Consider the following 23545-nt stretch of genomic DNA (forward strand, 5'->3'; position numbering starts at 1 on the left):
AACATGAAATATACTTTTTGATAGTTAGTAACAGATAGTAACCTATCACTGCCCAATATTCTTACCGTGAAACGAGCCTCGTATGTTTCATTGTCACTGTTAGAATTTTCTTTCATATTCTGACCCATTCAAACCCCCTCAAAAGCCCTTAAACTCTCTTGGAGTTGGCAGTTAGACAGCCCTAGACTCCAGCCACCGCCGGACGCAGTATCTCGGTAGCCACCGACCCGACCCGACCCGACCCGACCATGTGGTCCCTCATCTGCAGGGCCGCCCGGACTCTCCGTCCCAAGCACTTTCTCGGATCCCGCAGCTCGGATCCTCCCTGTACCCGACATTACCGCACCTCCGTCGTCGCTCCGCAAACCGGAGCCTCCACGGGCCTCTACGGCTTCGACCACTTGAAGTCCCCCAAAGGCTTTCAACGTTTCGTCGACGATGCCATTGAAAGGTTGAAGCATTTCTTGGGAAACAAATGAATTCAATAGTAAAATTTTATTTCTTTTAGTTTGATTTTAACAACAATTTGTTTAAATTATCGTATTTGTTAGGTCTGGGGAACTCGTTGCATACATCTCCAGCATGCCTTCATCTGCCGAAATCATCCGAGCAATGGATGAAATTTCCGATACGGTAGGTTCATCAGTGTATGCTTGCTGGTTTCGTATCTACTGTTCGTTTATTGTTTTATGAGAATGAAAGCGCTATAATTATTGTTGGTGACTGATATCATAGGTTTGTTCGGTGGTTGATTCGGCGGAACTTTGTAGAAATACTCATCCAGACAGGTTGATCAAACGTAAATTACTATCAGCAGTCATGATAATGTTTTTTTGATCTTTTTGTAAAATTTGTTTGTTCTAATGTGGATGCGTTTTGATGTTTTTGGCAAATCAGGGAGTTCACCGAGGAGGCTAACAAGGCAGCAATGAGAATCAATGAGTATCTACATGTGAGGTGACTGGGGATCCAGTTTTTTCCCCTTTCCACTCCAATTGTCTTATTTTGGCCCTCAGCCAGCTTATTTTATACATTGTATTCATTCTTGTGGACACTTATGTCGTTAGTATTGTCTCTGCGTGTGCATGGTTTCCTTATGATGACAAAGTGTTTAAAATGGCCCATCCAAAAGGAATAAGAAGCATATTTTTTAAGACCCAAATGTTTACTATGGCAAAGAGTGATAGCTTTGGACATTATATGGTGGGAGTAGAGGATGCCATTGGTAATAATAAGTTGCCTTGCCTTGTTGGTTAATAATGATTTTCTTTTGAGGGGATAAGATTTTCAGAGTGGAATTAGTTTCGATTGGATCGATGCACAACTATTGGTTGGAGAAGCATACATTGTCAAGCAGTAGAGTATACAATTGAATGGAAACCTTCATTTGCGGAATTTATACAAGAAATAGTCCATGACTGTTGCAGTAGGCTGTGAGAAACCTTGTGTGAACATTTTTGGGAAAAGCTGTATTTATCTTAGGTACGATTAAAGCGACTTCCTTCCTTTTTTTTTTTTTTTTTTTTTTCGGTTGAAGAATTCAGGCCCAGGTCAGGAAGTGGAGAATATACAAGTTGCAGTTCAGCATTATGCTATACTACATTTGGCTACATGAAAGAATTTCTTGGGTAGAAAGCTTAAGTGCGGAGATCCATGCAAGAATGTCGTGCACACTTCATTTGTCTAATGCAGGAGCCTAACCCTTCTTGTGGCGAGATTCCATATCGTCTGAGGTCACAAAGGGAAACCCTTTTTGTTCTGCTGTTGTGAGACACCTTAAAGCTATACACCCTTTCATTACAATCCAACTCAAGTTTACCCATAAGCACAATAGATCTATTTGCTAACTGGAGAGGGTTAAGCCCACCACTCGTAGCAATGGGAAAGATGGTTCCTATTTGTCTAGTGTTGTGTATTTGGAGGGAAAGGAATGATAGAAATTTTGAGGATTGAGCGAGGATATTGGAGGGGCTTAAAATGTTCTTTCTCAATACTTTGTTCCTTTGTGCAGCCACTATAGATTTTAATGAAATTTCCATTATTTTCTTGTGTCTTTTGTTTTAGTGTTACTGTTGCATGTGTTGCGTATTTGGGCTATGCCTATTGCATTTTGTAATTGAATTTTAAATTGCTTATAAAAAAATACCTACAGCCTACCAAAGTTGGATTGTAGGCCGTCCTGTCTATACCAATGTTATTGGCCTTCTTGCATCAGTTAGGTATCACTCTCTTGGATATCCTGCTATATGATTTCATTTTAAGTATTGTGATTTTCATATGAGATCATAAACCGTTTGGTTTATTACCAACTACTTTACATGAATTAATTTCCAAAATACTTGGTTTGTTACTGGGCTGAATTTTGTTGGGCAATTAATAAACATTTTTATTGGAAAAGACCTAGTGCACATGAGAAGAATTGGCCAAGAGTCAATGAAGATTCATTCAACCTTGGTAGAGCTATGGTTAGGAATGTTGTCAATGTTGTAGGTCTTACGCTTGCCAGTCATGATTTATTGCCAGTGACACACTTGGGGTATTTTTCTTGCTGGATGCAGTATCTCAATACCAATCATGTTCTTTATGATGCGGTCAGAAAAGCTGAGCAAGAGGATCATCTGCTCACAGAAGAAGCTCAAAGGGCAGCCCAATACCTACGTGTTGACTTTGAGAGGGGTGGAATCCATCTCTCTTCTGGTATGTGTGCATGTTCTTTCTTTTTTTTTTTTTTTTTTTTTTTTTTTTTTTTTATATATATTTATTTATTTTTTTACTTCCACTCATCAGAGATTCTCTGCTTCAGAAAATTAAATTTTTAGTATTGCTTTGCAGATAAATTAGATCGAGTGAATCAACTAAATATAGAGATTTCTCAGCTATGCAGGGAGTAAGTATGATATTGTAATCAATCTTCACGTTGATTTCCAATGTATCTAGTGATTTTATGACCGACATTGAGAGAAGTCATTATTTATCCAAGTAATTAAATATAATCATTGACCATGTTCCATCTTGTATGCATTTGGTTTCGGTCAGGTTCAATGAAAATATTATCATTGACCCAGGTTCTGTGGATATATTTCCTTCATCACGCATCCCCAGAAGTTTGCACCATCTTCTTAAGCCCGTCTACTGTTCCACATCTATTATACCAAAGAAGTTGCAGCCTAGGGATACCCTGAAAGAGAAGGGATTTCAGATAACAACAGACCCACATACTTTATCTTCTGTTCTACAATGGGCACAGGACGATGAGGTACTTTCATCTTATTTTTTAAAATATATGGTACTTATATTTTCTGATTCTTGACATGAGGACTGTGCATAACTTTGGATGACCCTAGCTAGAAGTGGGTCTATGACTGCTAGAATTTGGCAAGTCACTTAATGCTCTTGATGCTTCTTTATCAGTTTCTTATATAATTTCACTGTGAAAGAATTAGGACCCTTTTGTGAGAATTGAGCTTTGTGCATTAGCAGCCTCTTTCGAATTGTTAACAGTATTAATTTCTTTTCCCCCATTTTTTTCCAGGTTAGGAAAATGGCCTATGTCAAAGGCAACTCTGTCCCGAATGCAAACCTTGGCATTCTTGACAAGCTTATATCTGCCCGCCATGAACTCGCTCAGGTTCTTTGCCTTATTTGCAGCTCTGGAAATTAGATAATACGGGGTGCAACCTGATTATTTCTGATTGGTTTGATTTTATAATTCATAATGCCTTTGAACGACCTGTATTTTGAATTTTTGGTGAGCTTGAAATTGAGACTTTACAAATCCACTGAGGAAAATTTTCTTTATTGCTTCCTGTTGGTTCTATACTAATCTTCTTCCAGGGTTGAATTATGTATTAGTTGGCGAGATATTGTTTTTTTGTCAATCCCAAGATGGAACTAAAACCTTGCTAAATTTTGATGCCTTAGTTCAGTATGCTGAGTTTTCTTTTCTATGTGGTTCTTAGTGGTCAAGTTATATATAGCATTGTGAAGTGTGTGCATGCCTTGGGGCTTATTGAAATATGTAACGGTACATAATTTGTCCCCTGGATACAAATTCAACACGGTAAGTTCATATTACCAAAAAAAAAAAAAAAAGGATCAACAGAATATGGCACCGGTACTACATTGTCAGAAATATGCAGAAATAAGATTTCAAGCGTTTATTGAGTTATGACATTAATTTTAAAAGAAAATGTAAGATGTAGAAACCAGTAAGTTCGCAATATGACTAATTTCACAAAGAGACGGCAAGTTTCTAAAGCTTACACACTCTAGGGCTTTGTGTTGCAAGCAAATATACTGGGAAAAAATATGAAGAAATTGGAAGTGTCATTGATTAATGTCATAAGCCCTTCCTCTTTCATATTATTGGTGTATGCAGATAATGGGGTGTAGATCTTATGCCGAGTTTGCTGTGAAGCCTAACATGGCTTCCTCACCAGCAGTTGTGATGTCCTTTTTGCATGAGATGAGTGAGATGGTCCGTCCCAGGGCTGATGAGGTATGGCATCCTTTTAGACATTCTAAGGTATGAAAGTGTTGCCACTCATAGTGGTGTAGATTATGTTGCAGTTTTGTACTCTTATGTGATGTTATTTTCACATTAGGAGTTTAAGAAAATTAGGGCTTTCAAAGGGGAAAAATGTGGTATAAAATTTGGAGACTTAGAGCCATGGGATGAGGCATACTATACATCATTGATGAAGTCTTCCACCTATACCTTGGACTCTTCGGTAAGTCTCAAACTCCTTTTTGTTTTGCATGAAAATTATTTATTTATTTGGATCTGTTGTTATGCATGAAATTTATAATGGGCAGGGTTCTTTCTTATTGCTTTTACAGGGCAGTGAGCTTATGCATTCTTTATAGGTTAATCCATCCTATAGAAAATCAAGTCCTCCAAGCCTTATTGTGAAGAAGTTATTCATAAAAAAAAGAGGCCCATCCATAATCTTCAAGTTCTACTTTCGTGATTCTTTGATTGCAGGTTGTGGCATCTTATTTTCCTTTGCCGCAATGTATTGAGGGTTTGAAAGTGCTGGTGGAGTCATTGTTTGGTGCAACATTTCGTAGCATTCCGCTGGCTCCCGGTGAATCATGGCATGAAGATGTGCTTAAATTGTCACTTTATCATCCAGAAGAGGTATCCATAGGAATGTAAATTCTTAGTGATATGTTGAAAAACTCTTGAATTGGATTAGGCTATGAGGATTTAAAATCAGGGTTTTAAATAGAAGTTACTAGAATAATTTGCATGATATGGGTTTAATCGTAGATAATGTATTTACCTATCAAAAAAAAAAAAAAATATCGTAGATAATGTATTTAAAATTCGAGGATTTTTCTCCAACCAAATAACTTGGTTTTTGAACCTGAAATTATTCCCTACACTTGATTATTTCAAATTCACATATTAACAAGCCCAAAATTCACCCATGAGTTTATCAATCGACAAAAATTGTACTTTCCTTTCTTTATGTAATCCATTTTTTTTATGACGTGGGAACCACCCCACGGCAGAGCCCTTAGGACTCACCCATGGAACCTAAACCCCGGGGAAACTAGCGCAGCAACCCACCACCATGGCCTCCGACTTAAATCACAATTTAATCCCAGGGGTAATCGAACCTGTGACATGGGTCTCATGCACACAAGTTCGCCCTTACCACTTGGGGGCTACCCATGGGTGGGTTAAAAACTGAGATCCTATTCATTCTCTTTAGATACTTTCATGCAAATGATAATTTGAGACTATTTTGAAATATATACAATAATGTCTATATATCATGAACCTCTTTAATAGAATATGAATAAAATCAAGATTTTATGAGCATTACGAAATTTTTTAATAATTCCCAGATCACTTCTCATCAATTTTACAGCATTATCTGCTTCTTTGTCTTCTGTTTCCTTTTTATAACTTTTAAGCTGTCAAAAGGAAAAGAATGAGCAAATAAATATAGGAAAGCAAAAATAAGGAATTACTGTAGTTTTCTCTCTATCCCTCTGACATTTTATGAGTAAAATATACGTGAGGTTTAACTTTTGACATTTTTTACTTATAAAAAAAAAAAAAACCTTTTGAAATTTTTGTGGTGATTGAGTTAAGTTTGAGATTTGGGAGGTTGTGTCAGGGTGGAGGAGTCCGAGTCCACTTGGTTCATTCAATTTTTAAGGATTCCTGCTAAACTTGAAAAGTAATGTAGTGCTGCTCAGGCCCCAAGGGTGTTGGCGGCAAACATTATTATAGATAGAGGAGGAAGTGAAGAAGAGGTGTAGCTATTACAGTCACAGATGTGGTTTCTGTAGCAATTGTATTTGAGAGTGATGATGACTAAAATCTTGGCCTTCAAAGAAACTAAGGTCAACTATGAACTTAATCTTAAAACAATCAAAAGGATATAAGAACCTTTCCAATTTACCGGTATGTTTGCTAGAACTGGATTCCTACAAGACTAATGGAGAAGGAAATACCATAAATTTAACAGAGCCATAGTGTGCCACGGCAGTTCTGTGATAATTAAGACCATAAACTTGAAACAGTAATTACTTGACTTCTAACTTGTTTGTATGACTAAGAAGCACTCACCTGGACGCCATACTTTTTTACTTCATTATAAGACTCATGGCCTTGAACTTTATTTTTTTTGCTAATGGATGCTGTTATTCTTCCCATCAGTTCTGTCTAGTGTGTGGATGTTGGATAGTTTAATTGGTTTGGGATTTTAAGAGTAGATAATAGCTACTTTCTTTGGTAATGCATGGCGTTGCATCAGTCTTAACAACTATTTACGTGCCTTAACGCAAACTTCACAAGTCATTGCTTCTTGTTCTTCTCTCTTTTTCTACACAGTTGCCCATATATTATATGTAGTCCTCACTCTTGTGCATGTCCAAAAATGTTTGCCTATCCTCCACACGTTCATTCTTTAATTCTGCCACTCCACTTATGTTTCAGGGTGACTTGGGGCATCTGTACCTTGATTTATACTCAAGGAAGGGAAAATATCCTGGTTGTGCTCATTTTGCAATTAAAGGGGGCCGCAGGATTTCCGAATCAGAGTACCAACTTCCTGTACGTAAAAGTATATTATTCCTCTAGTCAAGTTTTGTTGTGTTATGTTGTTCTCTTCATCGCACAATGCATACTTAATCCTTATTTTTTCCTTGCACTTTTGCAGATGACATTGGTAATTATTGACATTACATACTCATCAAAAAAAAAAAATTATTGACATTACATACTTATCGAAAAATAAATATTGAAGTTGCATGAATTTGCATAAAGCATCTAGCAATTCTTGATGGATGTTTGTGTAATCCTAGTTATTTGAGGTTTATGAGGTCTATCTAAGGCTCCATTCGGGAGGAGTGCTGAAAGAGTGGAGGGATGTAATATTAAAATTATGGATTAGAAGGCAACACCCTTACATATTTAGGGAAGGTTAAGCTAGTTAAAACGCAACACCCTCATTTCTTTCCTCTTTTTTATTGCCTTTTGCATCTATCTTCAGGTATGAAAAGAAGGAAAATTTGAAAATCCACTTAACAACTTACCACTTGATCTCTTTTTGTCCTCTCCAACAAACAAAGTGAAATGTCTATCTAATCTGTCTTCTCTTCAGTGTACTTCAATTTGATGATTTTCTACGTTCTTGGATGGTAGTGTGTAAGATAACGTACCTAACTACCATTGGTTGATTTGGGTATGGTATATATGGTTGAGAATTGCTGAACATACATAATAGAGGTGTGACAACAAGGACATCCTAAGCTCTCTATGATAGCTCTAAATTTCTAGTTCCATCGATATCTTCAATTTTGAACAACCTGTTGCCTCATATGATAGCTCTGGTATTTCCTGTCTCAATCAGTTACCTTGTACAGGAAAACATTTTTGTTTGACATGATTTGGGATTCATAATTTCGTTTTAATCTATAAACTTGATGAGTGATCTTTTGTTAAACTTTTAGTTATCTCAATTAGCTTTACCGATAAAAAAGAACTTATCACAATTAGCTTTTGTTTTTCTGACACTGCAGGTTGTAGCACTTGTTTGCAATTTTTCTGGTTCATGTAATCCATCAACCGTGAGGCTTAACCACTGGGAAGTAGAAACTCTTTTTCATGAGTTTGGACATGCTCTTCATTCATTGCTTTCAAGAACGGTATTCTATTTTTATCTCTTTTACAAGTGGCATTCTAGCATTACCTTAGTACAAACAATTATTATATCTTTGTTTTCCTTATCCTAATTAATTTGTCAATTGACCCTGCAGGATTACCAACATTTTTCAGGTACCAGGGTGGTTCTTGATTTAGCTGAAACACCTTCAAACCTCTTTGAGTGAGTAGATTGTTGAAATTACCTGGTTATATAATACTATGATTGCTGTTTAATTTTTTTTGATAGGTAATGATTGCTGTTTAATTTTTATTTTAGCTTATGAAGATTAATGTACAAATACATGCACAATGTATCTGAATAGTTTGAGTGGGGCTACTTGTTACCATGTTGTAGTGTGATTTTCCTTGTTTCGAACTGTAGGTTACTATAAGTTAGTTATGTCCCGTCCTTTCTTTAAAAATGGAGAGTATTTCACCGTGGGGAAAATGTGTTGAGCTGTCCGCATTAAAGAATTTTAAATTCAACTTTCAGGTTTCAAACTCAAAGCTTCTAATTATGTTTAATCATGAATATGTTTGCACTGATATATGAAGAAAATAATTGAAACATATAAATGGCTTGTCGGAAAACATAAGTCTGCTCGTGAAAAGTATTGAAAGTGAGAAGGCCTTGTGAACACCTTGTCTGATTATCCTCATAACAAATTTTTGCTTTGATGGTAGCGGACCTCATATTCTGGTGATTTTCAAGGTACTTTGCATGGGACTATCGAGTCTTGAGGACATTTGCTAGACATTATTCAACTGGTGAAATAATTCCTGAGAAGTTGGTGGAGTCAATGCAGGGTGCCAGAAAAATGTTTGCTGCTACTGAATTGCAACGTCAGGTTTACACATGTCCAAGGCTATTAATCAGCAAGCCTTCAAGATATAGTATCTTTGAAAATTGAAGCATTGAATGATCTTTGATTGTTTTTTCGCTTTTGTCAGATCTTTTACGCCTTAATTGACCAAACACTCTTTGGGGAGCAGCCAGCCTCACCAACAGATACAAGCTCTGTTGTTGCCGATTTGAAAAGACAATATACTAGTTGGAAGCATGTGGAGGGTACACATTGGCAGACCCGATTCAATCACCTCCTGAATTATGGTGCAGGTATGTCTGAAATCACAAACTTGAAACTTCTGCATTGAAGGTTGGAAATTTGAATATACATGGGCTCTTACTTAGCTGTGCTTCTGAGTACATTACTTGGCTTCTAACTTAGCTGTGCTTCTCTTCCTTTGTGGAGTTAATTATTCGATTGGTTGTTGAAGCAATTATTGGTATATTGAAAATCTCCCGAAGTTTTAGATTTTCTTCCTTCCACTCTGGACAAGATTGATTTTCACTTTATTTTGTTTAGGTTATTACAGCTACTTGTATGCCAAATGTTTTGCTGCAACTATTTGGCAAAAGCTGTGCCAGGAGGATCCGTTATCTTTAACCACCGGAACTGCCCTAAGAACAAGACTTTTACAGCATGGGGGAGCCAGAGAACCAGCTAGTTTGTTGAAAGGTCTTGTAGGAGATGGCATTTTAAGATATTGTGATGGAGGAATTGTTCCAGACGTAAGGAGCCTTCGTGATGAGATGAGATTGAGTGAAGGTGTTTGAGAGTGGCTCCTTTCGTCACCGGTGGATGTGAAATTAAACACTGAAAATAGGAAGGGATCGGGTTGGAGAAGATTGGAGGGAGAAAACAAAGGTACCCATGGAAGGTGAGACAGCTTATGTACCGGACTAATAACTGTTATGCAGGGATGCCTTGGGAAAGTTAGTTTGTGATGGCATCCCGGCTAATCAACTTGAGAGGAACTCAAAAAATTGTTAGCAAGTTTTAGTTGTATGCTTGGACATATTTGTCAGCCGTCTCAAATATACATGCAGAGCCCGGCATTACTTATTTATCAGGAAAGAAAGAGAATGTCCTTCCATTTCGGTCTTTTTTGGCTCATTGGGAAGAGAAGGCAGAGGAGGTGATATCTTTCATGACATGTTCGACATGACTTTTAGTTGCAGCACATATTGGCCAAGAATTCTCTAATGTGGAATCGTGCCTCAATTGCACCTTTAGACCAACCGACCCTTTTCAATAATTTTTCCAGCTCACTTAATTTACTCGTATTTTTTCATTATTACAAGATGCATGATCTTAAATTTTTCATTTTTCTTTTACTACTATTATTATATATTATTTGAATTCCTTGTAGTCTGAAGATGAATTCACTTGTAGAAAAAATTTACTCATAATCCACACACATCACACCCCACACTTAATTCTTATTTTTTGTTTTTTTTTTTGTTTTATTCCCTTACCAAATGTGTAGTATATGAATGATGAATAGAAGAATTCAATTAGTTTAAAAAGAATAAAACAAAAACAAAATTAAAAAATAAAAAATAAAACAAAATGTGTGATTTGTGAGGATAATGACTAACGAAGCTCTTCACTTATCAGTTGGCATGTAACCTAGTTATTTGTACACGTCCCCACCCTTCCAAGATGCCATCCATGTAAAGATGGAGAGATCATTCTGATGATGCTACTGTATTATTTGGCTTTTGAAATTAAACGAATCCATTTCAGACTCGTATCCATATTCAAAACTGGGCATCAGTCCCCAAGAAGATTACTAAAGGCATATGCATTGATCCTTCACCCCAAAATGTATCGCGCACCCAGAATGTACCTTCTGAGATCCTTCCCACTGATCAATCAAAGTTCTAAAAATAGCCTGTTTATTGCTAATGACGAGACTAGTTTAAAAGTGCATGTGCCAAAATTCAATGACTAGAATGGCTTAGTTCTCGAGTTTCCCATACATGTCACAGCTTGCCAAGTTATCACACCATTTGGAAGATGAACTCTCTAGAGTTATCATACCACTCTGGGATCCCCCTGTAAAAGGAGAAAAGGAGAGCATCATTCAGCATCCACTACGCTCACTGCTCTTCTTTACTTTGCTCTTGGTCCGCATCATATTCATCATCGTCATCCTCATCCTCATCAATGTCCTCGTCATCATATAGGCTGCTCCGAGAAAATGAAAATTTACTGAGCTCACGTTTCCCCTCATCCTCACTTAGAAGTTCCAGCCCATATTTTGTGTCCCGGTGTTTAACCAAAAGCCAACGCAGCAATCTGTCTTCCTTGTTCAGGTAATGCAGCTCTTTGTTGATGTTGGGTGTAGCCATCATTGTCATCTGCATCAATTGACCCTGTAGGAGGTATAGAAGAAGCAAAAGTCTGTTTTTTATTTCCAACTAATTATGAATTAGACGAGTGTCCTGTTGATAAAAAAAGATATGGACCATTTGTATCGATTATGCATTTGAACTTGCTGAGGAAGGAGTATAATGGGGTTGCATAAACCCTACCTGTAATGAGGGAAGGGACCGAAATAAAACCTACCAAAACATAAGAAAAAGATCTCCATACCATCACATCCTATGAAAATCAGTGTTTCACAAAGCTAAACCAGCTTAACATGTGCAAAATGAATTAACCTCAAATTTTGATCTACAAATAAGAAAAAGATCTAAGAAACATACCTCATATGAAATTATTGTTTCACAAAGCTGGTTTTTTTTTATCAGTAAATAAGAATTTTATTGATGAGAACTAGGCATGGCCCAAGTACATGGGACATATACAAGAGCAACACCTAGGCATGATTGTTTCACAAAGCTGGTTTTAACAGGTACAAAATGAATTAATCTCAGGTTTCCATGTAAACTTATGGCTTCCTTCCATGAAAATAAATGGACACAATTTTTTTCTTTTTATTTTTGATAAGTTACTATTTATTTTTTGAGTAATGCTACATGCAGTCGTGAAGTACGTAAACGCTATACAGTCGCTTTGAAAAAGAGTGAGGTCTACTATTAAAAAGTTATTATTTTTTCATGTGGATCCCGTATTTATTCACTTTTTTCAAAGTGATAACACGACACTTGCGCACTCATGACTACAACTATCATTTCTCTTATTTTTTTATGGGAGAAAGAACAAAATATGAAGTGTGATCAGTTTAGTCCTTCACTCCAGTATGCCTAGCCTGTACGTAAAAGCTTGGTCTAAAGCTTAGAAAGCCCATATCCCAAATATTAGCTTTCAAAATTAGTTTAGTAACGCGAAAACTTCATTCATTAATGATCCTTATGAAATTTCTTTCATTATGAAAAAGTGCAAGTAAATCTCCAGTAAATATTGTTGCCAAGAAGATAGTTCTCACACTTTCTTCTTGGGGACTCCTAAGAAAATGTAAAAAGTGTGTACTGGAAACCTGAAGATGTACTGACACAATCCAGAATCAAGCAAAGAACAACAATGCATTCAACACCTTTTCACCCCCCCCCCCCCCCCCCCCCCCCCCCCCCCCCAAGTGTTCATTAGGAATAAAAACGTTAATTTCAGGAGTGTTAGATGACAACAACCCAAACTCAAGCAAATGATCAATTTCGAATGCAAGAGTTTTGGTGTTTACATGCCAAATAGAACCAAATGCTTTGCATATGAAGAAACTGTAAGTCCGAAAGAAAAGGCAAACAAAAATGAAGAATCTGTAGTAGATATCAATCATACTGGCTTAAAAGAACTAGAGCTTCAAGATGAAATTCTATAGTGTTTTCTGAGCACGAGGAACCTCTATAGCCAATTTTCCACTTTTTAGGATCGAGTGGTTATCCAACTGAAAGGATTAAGATATTTATCACACCAGACTAACACAGTTTCTATTCTAGACTGCAAAAGTCCCCTGTGATGTGGCTTAACGAAATGCATGATAAAGTTCTGGCACTGCACTCCAAAAATGATGATTTTCAACTCATGGAATTAAGCCAAATCCCTTGGGTCCCAACCTACTAGTCAAGAATCATGACACTGCCGATGCCCCGTTTCCCTTAAGTTGATTCTTTCACATAATCCATCATTCCCTTTTAAAACAAATATAGCACTTCAAGTTTCTCATTTTTCATTCTCATCTTGATCTATCCCAAAAGGAGGGTAAAGATAATGTTCATTCTTTTTGCAATATGCATCAAAGTTCACAGGGAAGTATGCTTCCATTATTGCAATTAAGTTGACCACTTTAACCTTGAAGTTAAAAGTAAAAATGAGATACACAACCATAAAACAAAAGTTCCATGTCAACAAAGACAATATAAAGGCGAAAGTTTGCAAATTCACACCTGGTAGTACCTCCCATCAAGCTTCTTGATTCCATAACCCAATTGAACAAATCCAAAAGCCTTCATGTCGGTGAGAACCCCATTTCGTCTGTAAATGTGTTTTCCTATTCGGGCAACCAAGTCCAGTAAGGCCTCCTGCTTCACATGGGGTTTCAATAGAAGCATACAATCATATAGAGGCATTTTTTTTTCTCTTCTGTCCTCGTGCAGCTGATCCGGTCCTCTAAGCTGTTATCACATAGCGCCATTTAATAAACAAATGAAATCTCAAATCTCGCTTCAGACTAACCTTATACAGAATAAATTGAATTTTAACAAACCAAAGAAATATCCGAATGAAATGAAAATAGGCGAGCAGAAAACAACGATACAGAATATAGCATAAAAAACACAATACAAATTAATCCAAGAGTCTTGTTTGGTTGCAAAGAAAATTTAATAACACTAAAAATAATCAAAAGTCGTATCTTGTATATTTCTGAAACATCCCAATTGTTCCTAGCCAACAGAATTAACAAAGGAAAATGCTACTATGCCCGCTCCCCATGACCGCTCAAACTTACCTCTAGTTATTATTAAAAAAAAAAAAAAAAAAAAACACAAAACAAAACACAAGCGGTCACTCCCTCCCGTCGCCCTCCCGTTGCCAAACACAGAAAATATGAAGAAAAATCAAAGGAAGCAAACTCCAACGATTTTCTGAAACCAGATGATTTTCTAAAATGCACTATTTAATTGTTGAAGAAGGGGGAGATCGCCCCGACAAAATGCACTGGTCCAAAAACATCGTTGGAGACAAGTATGATAGGTTGCGCGTGATCTCTGGGAGCTTGGGAGCAATTATCCATGGCTCTTCCTTGCCAATTTTCTTTCTCCTCTTCTGTGAAATGGTTAACGGGTTCGGCAAGAACCAACTCGATTAGAAAATAATGACCGAAGAAGTTTCAAAGGTTTGCTACCCAAATCATCTAGTGCGTCAAATATCAAACAATTCCCATAACATCTCAGATCTGAGATCTCTATTTTCTGCGTATCTGTTTTTTTTCTCTGCACTATGCTCTCTATTTTGTCTATCTGGTTCTTGTTGTTTGCTTATCAGATCTGAGATGTTGGAGAAGGGCAAGATTGCCAATCGATAATCTAAAACCAGATGAAAATCGTTGGTCTAGAAACCAGAAATATATTTTAAATAGTCCAACGACTTTCTAAAACCAGAAATTACTTACGGTGGGGAGCCGGGCGGGAACCGGATGTCCGCCGGAGATGGCACCGGAAATTGTACGTTGGAGGGACGGAGGGGACGGAGGCTAGGGTTTCAAATGAAATCCTCCCTCCCTCGAGTCGGTTCCGTGTTTTGTTTCTTTCCTTTTTTTTTTTTTCTCTTTAAATAACTATGCCACGTGCCATCCAGATGGCATGCCTCGAGCTGTAAATTTGAACTGAGTTCGTACGGTAGCAGCTACCACAAAAGAACAATAGCGCTAGAGCCGCGAAAATCAAAAGAAAAGGAAAACGGATGCGATTTTGGGTCTGGAAGATAGAAGAGATCGCGTCGTCGATGTCTTCGGGTCTGGAAGAAGGAAGAGCTCTGCGTCCTCGTCTTTGGGTCTGGAAGAACTGGTAGATCTTGTCCGTCTCTGTCCGTCGACTTCGTGTGGGTTTCTCCGTGGCTAGCTTCAAGTAAGATCTCGTATTTTAATAATACATTCTAGTGTAGTTTTGGCGAACTTTTTCCATTCTTGGTTGATTATTGCGGAAAGCTTGGTTTCTTCCTTGTAGAACACTAGTATTCGACTCAACCAAATTTTGGCTAAAATTTAACTAAATTGCATAAATCTACAATAATTTTAACCCAACATTTGTTCACTGGCAAAGGGGCTGACCAAGTATTATTTTATCATGAATTCCTCTTTCCGCTGCCTCTGTTATTCCCGCGCAAGAAGAAAAAGAGGAAGGAAAATTCCTCCTACTCCCGCGCAAGAAGAGACGCCGAAGGAAAAATCCTCTTCATCCTCTTCAGTTGAACAAAAGTATACCCACGCGGCCACGCCGAAGGATTCATCATAAAAAATTATACCTTCCAGCACGTAGGAAAAATCACTAAGTCTTCCGCGTGAAGCACGAAGGAAAAGAAGATACCTTCCTGGTTTTGCTTCCTTTTTTTTTTTTTTTTTTTTTTTTTTTTTTTTGTGGGCCAGTGCCAATCTCTGCTGTGTTTCGGAATCTTAGTTGCCAAGGAAGAACGAGTGTGTTACCTCGCCGAAAGAGACGGTCTTCTAAGTTTCCATTGCCAAAATATAGCTTGAAATAAAAACATAAACAGGCGTGTTTCTTTTTTTCTCGAGCTTGAGCAGACTTAGAAATCCCAGTACCATTTTATTTATTTATTTTGAAAATATACTGTTACAGATGGTGGAACAGGTTCTATCGTCTTGATAATCATTTGATGCAGTTGAGTGAGAACTAACTTAGCATTCTTTTATTTTCTCTTGTTTGTGTCATACGTTTTTCATACTTTGTGTTCATCGAAGGCACTAGGTTAGACTATTTGTATGCAATTCCTAATGAATTAAGTTGCACATCACAAAGTGTAATCTCAAAGCCTTACCTCTTGGTGAAACTGTGCCTCTTCTTGTTTTGGGGCTGCATTTTTTTTCTTGGACCTCCTCCACTCAGGTCCCTGCAATAACAAAGGGGAATGGCAGATCAGTCAGTGATTGGGAACCAGTAACGCTGACCAGTAATTCCAGCAATGCAATTTGTAGTGTGAAAATTGCCACTGAGCTTGAGGTTAAATGGGACCTCCTCCACTCATAAGAACAGAGTGGAGAGCAAGGTCATTAATCTGGTTAAGTTAAAATATCATTAATAGGTTAGTTTTTACTTCAATTTAATGTGACCCTTACTCTGTATTACTCTGATTTTGAATGACTTCTTAAATGCGTATCCACAACCTTCTGTCCTAGATACGTGTGACCATTATATTTTGTTTTTTTTTTTTTTATAAGAAAAAATATGGAAACCATTACATTTTGTTTGTTGCGAACAAAACCATAAATACATGTTTGCTTGTTTATTTGGATGCAGATAAATAGTTCAAACCATTCATTTAAAATATTCACATATCTTGTTAGGAATGAATTATGATGATAAATACAAGTACCATGCCTCCAATGTTACAACAATACTATCTTCAACGACAAATGAAAATATCTGCAAATCATGCTAAAAAAAACTAACTATCATGTATTTTATGGAGTAATGTTTTATTTGTGGTTTGTTGGCTTTTTTAGAATTATGGAGTAACGTTTATTTGATGTTTTGAATCTCGGATTGTATTTGACATTTTAGGAGTCTTTAACTCCAACAATGTTTATGTTTTATGGAGTTACGTGTATTTGATGCAAAGCAAAAATATTGAAATTACAATTAGAATTAAAATAAATGAAAATATCAAAATCAATATTTTAATAGAAATGTGATAGATTTGTTGAATATAGTATTTGATGTTGTTAAAAAGTGACTAGCTAAATTTATAAAAGTGAATTCTCTAGCTAAATTTTGGCTAAATTTTGTTTAGTCCACTACTAATGCTCGTACAGATCCCTGCCAAATACTCCATTTTTAGTTAGAACCAGTTATATAGGTTCTCTCTGATTTTTTGATTGCCAGTTAGAAAGGAAAGCATAGAGATACTGTTTCTTTTCTATATCTATTGCCACAACAAACAGGCAGCTCGAAAATATGAGGGTCTTGGCTTGAATCCTTTGCTATTACGAAGTGAATGTTTCCTTGCAGATAGTTTGTGTTAAACTCCTATTTGTGGATTCTGAGTTAGTTCCCTTGCTTAAATTACGTACATTCTCTTTGTGGTGCATGATAGGTTTGATGCTAAAATTTTCAGCATTAACTGCACAAGCTATAGCAGCAAGTGCTCAGTCAGCTTGTTGGAATTTTGGGGTTTTGTTTTAAGCGGTAATTCACACTAGAAACCCATTGCATGATTTGGTTTTATATACGCTTTAGCAAATGTGTGAATGTTATTTAACCATTTAGATTCTAAATGTGGGATTGCTATTGTGCTATGATCTTGTTTTTTATATTTAAACCTTTGTTATTCATTGTCTTTCAAGATATTGCAAGTACATGCATTAAAATCCATTCATGCTTGGCTTGCACATCTAAAAGACACCTTAATGTGCATTAAGCTATTGCCTGCCCAAAGTGCGCATGTATTCCAAAACAACCTCCAATAATTCTGTTTTGGCCAACAACAATTTGGGTACTAGCATACATTTTTCAAACATTTAACATTAAATATTTTGTCCGTAGAGTTTTCTTAAAAAAAGTTATCATTTTGAGATCTACTTTTTGACATCAAATCACTAATTGATTGCTAGTCATTCTAGGAATCATTCTAAGAATCATCCCCATCTAGTTCCATATCTTCTCCATTGCAAGATTAACACTGAAGTATTCTGAATTTGAATAACATGGGTTGTTTCTGAAATTGAATAACATGGGTTTTTTACTGTTTGTATATATAGTTCTCCTTGGGATTGTCAGCATGGAAAAAGGAGAAGAACACTCATCTTCGCTAACACCATCTAGCTCAAATCCTCCAAGCGTGGTATGTTATATTATTTTAAAAATTTGTTGGAATGTGTTGAGTTGATATTTATTGGCTAAATACATCAACCTCGTGCTTGCTAATTATCATTATTATTTTTTATGTTAGGACATCCCCAAAACTGCTCCAAACCTTTCAAATTACATGCACAGTTGGCATGGACCAGTGCCTGCATGGTCACCGGCTTTTATGCCATATCCAGATGGCAACCAATATCCAAGCAACATTCAGGTGGTGATGCAACTTTGTTTTTGTCTTTTTTTTATAACTTTGCTTTTTCTGGAAGTTTAATTGCTTTCATTTTTGTGCTTTAAGCAGAATGTTAGTTACCAATTTCAATATGGTATAGGACCTCCGATTCCTCTCATCACTACAAGCTCCACAACGAGTTCAAGAGTTCGTATAGAGGATACACCTGATTGTAAGGAAATTGAAGCGCCATGTACTTCCTCTAAAGTTGATGAGGAAAGTAAAGAGGATGGACCAGATTCACGGGAAATCGAGAATGGCAGTGCTGGGACACCTGGGTGTGTCCAAATGGATGATGGTGACATGATTGAGGAGCCCAAGTCGGGGATGGAATTTAATTCTTTTGAAGAATTAATGAGCTATTACAAGCAATATGCTAAGAAATGCGGGTTTGAGGTGATGACAAAAAGGAGTGAGAGGGGAGAGGATGAGACTGTTAGATATGTCACTCTTGCTTGTGCCCGTGGTGGAAAGGCTCGAAATAGAACATTGAATGTCACCAAACCACGTCCGACAGGAAAGACAGAATGTAAGGCAAAAATTAATGCCTTAAAAGTTGAGGGAAAAGTGCGGTTGACAACAGTTCATAATATCCATAATCACAATCTCAGTTTACAGAAATCTCGTTTCTTTCGATGTAATAGAGAAAGTGTGACTGTAAAAAGAGTCGTAGATACAAACGACTTGGCTGGCATCCAACTAAACCTCCCATGTTTGGAAAACAATTGTTGTAATTACATCGACAATGCAAGACATCTACGACTTGGGAAAGGTGGTGCTGTAGCGCTTCGAGAGTATTTTCTTAGGATGCAGTACAAAAATTCTGGATTTTTTGCATTGATGGATTTAGATGATGACGGGAGGTTAAAGAATGTCTTCTGGGCAGACTCCCGTAGTAGGGCAGCCTACCAATATTTCGGTGATGTGGTTACATTCGACACCACATACCTGACGAATAGATATGAGATGCCCTTTGTACCATTTGTTGGTATAAACCACCATGGACAGTCAATTTTGTTGGGAGTAGGATTGATTTCCAGTGAAGATACAGAGACTTTTGTATGGTTATTCCAGACCTGGTTGCAATGTATGGATGGTATAGCTCCGAAAGCTATTATCACAGATCATGACATGGCGATAAAAAATGCAATTGCTATTGTCTTTCCAGAAAGCCGACATAGATTTTGCCTGTGGCATATATTGAAGAAAGTCCCTGAAAAGCTTGGCTCTCATGGTTCTTACAAAAGTGGGCTGAAAAATGCATTGATGAAATGTGTGTATGACACCCAAAGTGTTGAAGAGTTTGAGAAATGTTGGGATGAGTTAATCACAACGTACAACTTGCATGAAAATGCCTGGTTGCAAAGTTTATTCGCTGAGCGTGAATATTGGGTACCAGCATTCTTAAAAGAGTTTTTTTGGGCTGGAATGAGTACAACTCAGCGGAGCGAGAGCATAAATACATTTTTTAACGGTTATGTGAGTTTAAACTTGAAAGAGTTTGTCAACCAATTTGACAACGCATTGAAAATGAAAATTGAGAATGAAAATAGCGCGGATTTTCACTCATTTAATGTCGCAATTCCCTGTATATCTAGATCTCCAATTGAAAAAAGATTTCAAGATTTGTACACGAATGCAAAATTCAAGGAAGTTCAGCAGCAACTTACCGGCATTATTGATATGGATCCAACTTTACTTAAGAAGGATGGTGCAGTAAAGACCTATCTGGTTGAGGATGAAGTTCGTGGGGAAGAGTTCACTAAGCTGGTTACACATTCTGTGGACTTTAATGAGGAAGATACAGCTGCAAAGTGTTCATGTAGGTTATTTCAGATGAGGGGGATATTGTGTAGGCACATTTTGGCCGTATTCAAGTGTAATAGGATAAAATCTTTGCCAGATAGGTATATTTTAGATCGATGGAGGAAGGACATCAAAAGAAGATACACATTCATCTATAGTAGCTATGACTTAGGGGATCAACGGGCAGATGCTAACAGATATTCAAGTCTATTGAATATCTGTTATCAAATGATTACTCATGCAGCGGGTTCGAAAGAGCATACTGAGGATGCAACTAATAAGTTATATGCAATGATTGACTTATATCGTAACAACCAAGAATCCCCATCGATGACCCTAACGGGTTCCAATATTGGTTGTACGACAAAGGACACAACTACAGCCGGTAGTTCAAAGCAAGTATTCAGTCCACATGTTGTGAGACGGAAAGGCAAACTTCCATCTCTGAGAAGAGCATCTAGGATGGAGAAAGATGTGCGGAAAGTTAAAGTAAAGACGAAGAAAGTACCAGTAAAAGGGAAACGTAAACAGGTGCACATTTTTGATGTTACATGTTTGTTTATATTTTATTAATGCAAATATGACTAATGTGTTTTGTTATTTGTTACTTGATTATTAGCGAGATGGAGAAGATACACCAGTCGTGGATGCTTGCAAAAATTTATGTGGCCCATCAGAAATAGATATTTCCAATATTGGTGGCCTGCAGGTATATTAATAGTTATATATTTATATTTGAATTACAATATTCTCGTTTATTGACGAGTATTTATCACTAGGTTCCAGACAACTCAGCTTTTGATATTAGTGGAACCCAGCCCCAAGAAACAATGATTGTGAGTCAAGAAAGTATAAGTTCACTAAAATTTAAAATATTTGAATGGTAATATCGATATCACATTAATATTTGAATATTATTCGTTACAGATGCAATTTGGGTTAGATGGATCACAACCGGTGCAACTTGATTTGGATGGATCACAACCAGCACAATGAGATGGTTTAATTTTAATATTCAGAAAATTTTTGTGCATTGAATGCAATTCATGAACACATGACAGAGCACATTTTTGTGTATTACGTATTAGAACTGTGTATTGTGTATTGGAAGCAATGGCTATATTATATTGGACAATTATTTGTATTTTTGGATGGATATCTTTTTATTTGTAGTTATTTTTGGATGGTATGAATTTTTATGTGTGAAAATATGATGTTGGTTGCAGGTGCAATTATATGAGAGCAATGATACGAGTTTGTGCAATGTTAGTTTCAGGTGCAATGTGCGTGCAATGACATGAGTGCAATGTTAGGGCTTCAGGATAAGTAGCGCCTTTTTTTTTTTTTTTTTTTTGTTGAATTTGTGCACTTAGGAACAAGAAAAGGATAAAATATTGAACTACTACAGCTTTGCTAAAGATAAATACTGAGTACGGCAGAAATGACCAAGTTTTAGCAAACTGAGATTCTAAAGAAGCAAATTTCTCTTGCTTCTGATTCTGAATGCAAACTGAGATTCTAACAGCAAAAGGGTCTGAGATGCTATCCATAATTGATCGTCTCGGTTATGAGTTGGGAATTTAAGGTACCGATCAAAAAGGAAAAAAATCAGATGGATCGCTCCTATGGCTTGATTTGCAAGAATATTGTTGCTTGCAAATAAATCTGACGAACTTATTAGTAGAAATTTTAACTCAATCCCAATTCACTTAGAACTTTAAGCTAAGTAGAAATTTCACAAAACTCCATGATATCTGGAAAGCAACAGCATAGAAAGTTTAGATGTATATAATATTAATAACTTAGATACTATCAAATACCAAACAACATATACCAAGTTCTGAAATAACTTAGATACTACTAATTAATATGACACAATAACTACAAAAGTCCAATGCAACTGAAGTAGTGTGCGTGAATGCCATATATCATCTTGTTGCTCCAGAGGCACAAACTCCTTCAGAACCTCATCATTTCTATTGGATATTACCATCTCTCTCTTTTCAATCTCATCCGCTCTCTTTCAGAGCTTCATCTCCCTCTTCTCGATATCGTTAAGTTCCTTCTAGAACTCTTTCTCCTTCCTTAATAGTTCATTGTTTCTTTCTCAAAGTTGGAGCTCATTCTCTTAATTACTATATGCCCACTTGAAAAACTTTGCAGTATGGTAATTCTTGATCATTTTTTACATATATAAAAAAATGTTAGATGTACACAATATTAATCATTAAGCATTTTACGTTACAAATTATGTAGTTACCTCTATATTGTACTTTGGACAACCTAAGAATGGTCGTCCTGAATTTCTTACAATATTTGAGTATCTCAGTGTGGTTTCAACCTCACAGAAATAGAATGATTAACCCAAAGTACAGTTAGCAAATGATGAAGAAGTCATTGATGATGATGATGACATCTGGATGAAGGCCACAGAAATGTGCAAGTAAGCAGTGTAACCAAACCTGACTGAGAAGTAGAGGAAAAAAAATTGTCAACAGATATTATTAATCCAAACAAATTACTAATCTATTTTTTGGTTATAAATATCTACAAAACTTGCTTAATTGTTTACTATATGTAAATCGCTAGGAAATAAGGGCAGTAGGAAACTAAGTAGGAAGACAATTAAACCAAAACTGGTAAACGTTTCCAAGGTAAAAGCAGCCTTAATTGAGATCCTTTAATGAGTTCTGAATCATCGAATTACCTTCAATGAAAAAGAATGGTTGGACCTATTTCTAATCCTTATTCTATCTACAGAATTTCTGGATTTCTAATCCTTATTCTATCTCAATGGCACGCTTGTGATTGGCCTCAAAAGTAAACAATAAATAGAATGCCGCAGATTTGTTTGACCTACAACTTAGCAGAGAAAATAAGAAATAGATGGAGAAGCATATTACGTAATTAAATCTTGGTGGCACAACTTTCATTGGGTACAAAGTGTATGCGTTAGTTTCTTTTCCCTTTACAATCTTATGCTGCATGGTTAATTTACGATACATTGATGCTAAACTGAAACAGGTTCTAAAGATCCTAGGGAAAAACAACTTTTGGTTCTTCCACATGTCCAGATTATAGCATTTGAAACATCAAACCCAAATTAAAACTAAAATAGTCTAGAAAAAGCATAACCATGTAACATGAACAAACCACAAAAAAGTTTCTGAGACAAACATCACTGGCTGTCTGGAACACAATCACTGTCGGGAGCTACAGCCTGAAAATACAAAAGAATTAACCATATCAATTTGAGAACACAAACAAAAAAGTCACATAAAAACTCTGGAAATCTCATTTTCGATACCTCTTGCTTTGAACCATGTATTAATGCAAGACATTAATCTCGTAATATCACAAGATGGGTGTATGTTTGTCTTTCATAGGAACTAAAAGCATCCATAAAAAACATCAAGTATAATTGATCTACACATTCTACACATCAAGTATAATTCATCAAGAAAAGTCACAAATGCATGTTGGAAAGTAAAACCAAAACAAA

General features: G+C 36.6%; 3 protein-coding genes and 1 long non-coding RNA gene across 12 annotated transcripts; 2 read left to right on the forward strand and 2 right to left on the reverse strand.

Moving 5' to 3' along the window:
• Positions 1–88: 88 nt before the first annotated feature.
• Positions 89–10332, forward strand: LOC121251969 (mitochondrial intermediate peptidase, mitochondrial). 4 transcript variants are annotated; one of them, XM_041151396.1, is made up of 17 exons: positions 89–451; positions 552–633; positions 736–788; positions 898–952; positions 2559–2697; positions 2833–2887; positions 3037–3256; positions 3533–3628; positions 4379–4498; positions 4605–4730; positions 4985–5140; positions 6956–7072; positions 8041–8166; positions 8278–8345; positions 8877–9012; positions 9116–9281; positions 9532–10332. In XM_041151396.1, the coding sequence occupies exons 1-17, from the start codon at positions 249–251 to the stop codon at positions 9780–9782; spliced, it is 2169 nt and encodes a 722-aa protein (XP_041007330.1). In that variant the 5' UTR covers positions 89–248; the 3' UTR covers positions 9783–10332. The 4 variants fall into 4 exon arrangements, with proteins under 4 accessions (XP_041007330.1, XP_041007332.1, XP_041007333.1 ...); XM_041151398.1 differs by lacking the exon at positions 89–451 and having other exon boundaries at positions 556–633; positions 736–799; XM_041151399.1 differs by lacking the exons at positions 89–451; positions 552–633; positions 736–788; positions 898–952 and adding an exon at positions 1538–2465.
• Positions 10333–10892: 560 nt separating this feature from the next.
• Positions 10893–14738, reverse strand: LOC121251974. Of its 2 annotated transcripts, none has more exons than XM_041151405.1 (3): positions 14585–14738; positions 13359–13586; positions 10893–11387 (listed from the first exon to the last, which is right to left on the reverse strand). In XM_041151405.1, exons 2-3 carry the CDS (start codon positions 13539–13541, stop codon positions 11112–11114), a joined length of 459 nt encoding a protein of 152 aa, XP_041007339.1. In that variant the 5' UTR covers positions 13542–13586; positions 14585–14738; the 3' UTR covers positions 10893–11111. The 2 variants fall into 2 exon arrangements, with proteins under 2 accessions (XP_041007339.1, XP_041007340.1); XM_041151406.1 differs by having other exon boundaries at positions 13359–13600; positions 14585–14721.
• Positions 14739–14836: 98 nt separating this feature from the next.
• Positions 14837–21307, forward strand: LOC121251967 (protein FAR1-RELATED SEQUENCE 5-like). Of its 5 annotated transcripts, XR_005938148.1 has the most exons (9): positions 14838–15038; positions 17242–17333; positions 17906–17988; positions 18097–18219; positions 18307–20574; positions 20663–20752; positions 20823–20894; positions 20971–21184; positions 21217–21307. XR_005938148.1 is itself a non-coding variant. In XM_041151394.1 (8 exons), exons 3-8 carry the CDS (start codon positions 17926–17928, stop codon positions 21037–21039), a joined length of 2664 nt encoding a protein of 887 aa, XP_041007328.1. In that variant the 5' UTR covers positions 14837–15038; positions 17242–17333; positions 17906–17925; the 3' UTR covers positions 21040–21307. The 5 variants fall into 5 exon arrangements, 4 of the variants coding, with proteins under 4 accessions (XP_041007328.1, XP_041007326.1, XP_041007327.1 ...); XM_041151394.1 differs by having other exon boundaries at positions 14837–15038; positions 18328–20574; positions 20971–21307; XM_041151392.1 differs by having other exon boundaries at positions 20971–21307.
• A 1356-nt stretch (positions 21308–22663) lies between these two features.
• On the reverse strand, positions 22664–23422 carry LOC121251975. Its single transcript, XR_005938149.1, has 2 exons — positions 23351–23422; positions 22664–23263 (listed from the first exon to the last, which is right to left on the reverse strand). It is a non-coding gene; the product is annotated as an uncharacterized LOC121251975 (long non-coding RNA).
• Between the last annotated feature and the right edge of the window lie 123 nt (positions 23423–23545).

Source organism: Juglans microcarpa x Juglans regia, chromosome 2S, assembly GCF_004785595.1.
Source record: "Juglans microcarpa x Juglans regia isolate MS1-56 chromosome 2S, Jm3101_v1.0, whole genome shotgun sequence".
Classification (NCBI taxonomy): domain Eukaryota; kingdom Viridiplantae; phylum Streptophyta; class Magnoliopsida; order Fagales; family Juglandaceae; genus Juglans; species Juglans microcarpa x Juglans regia.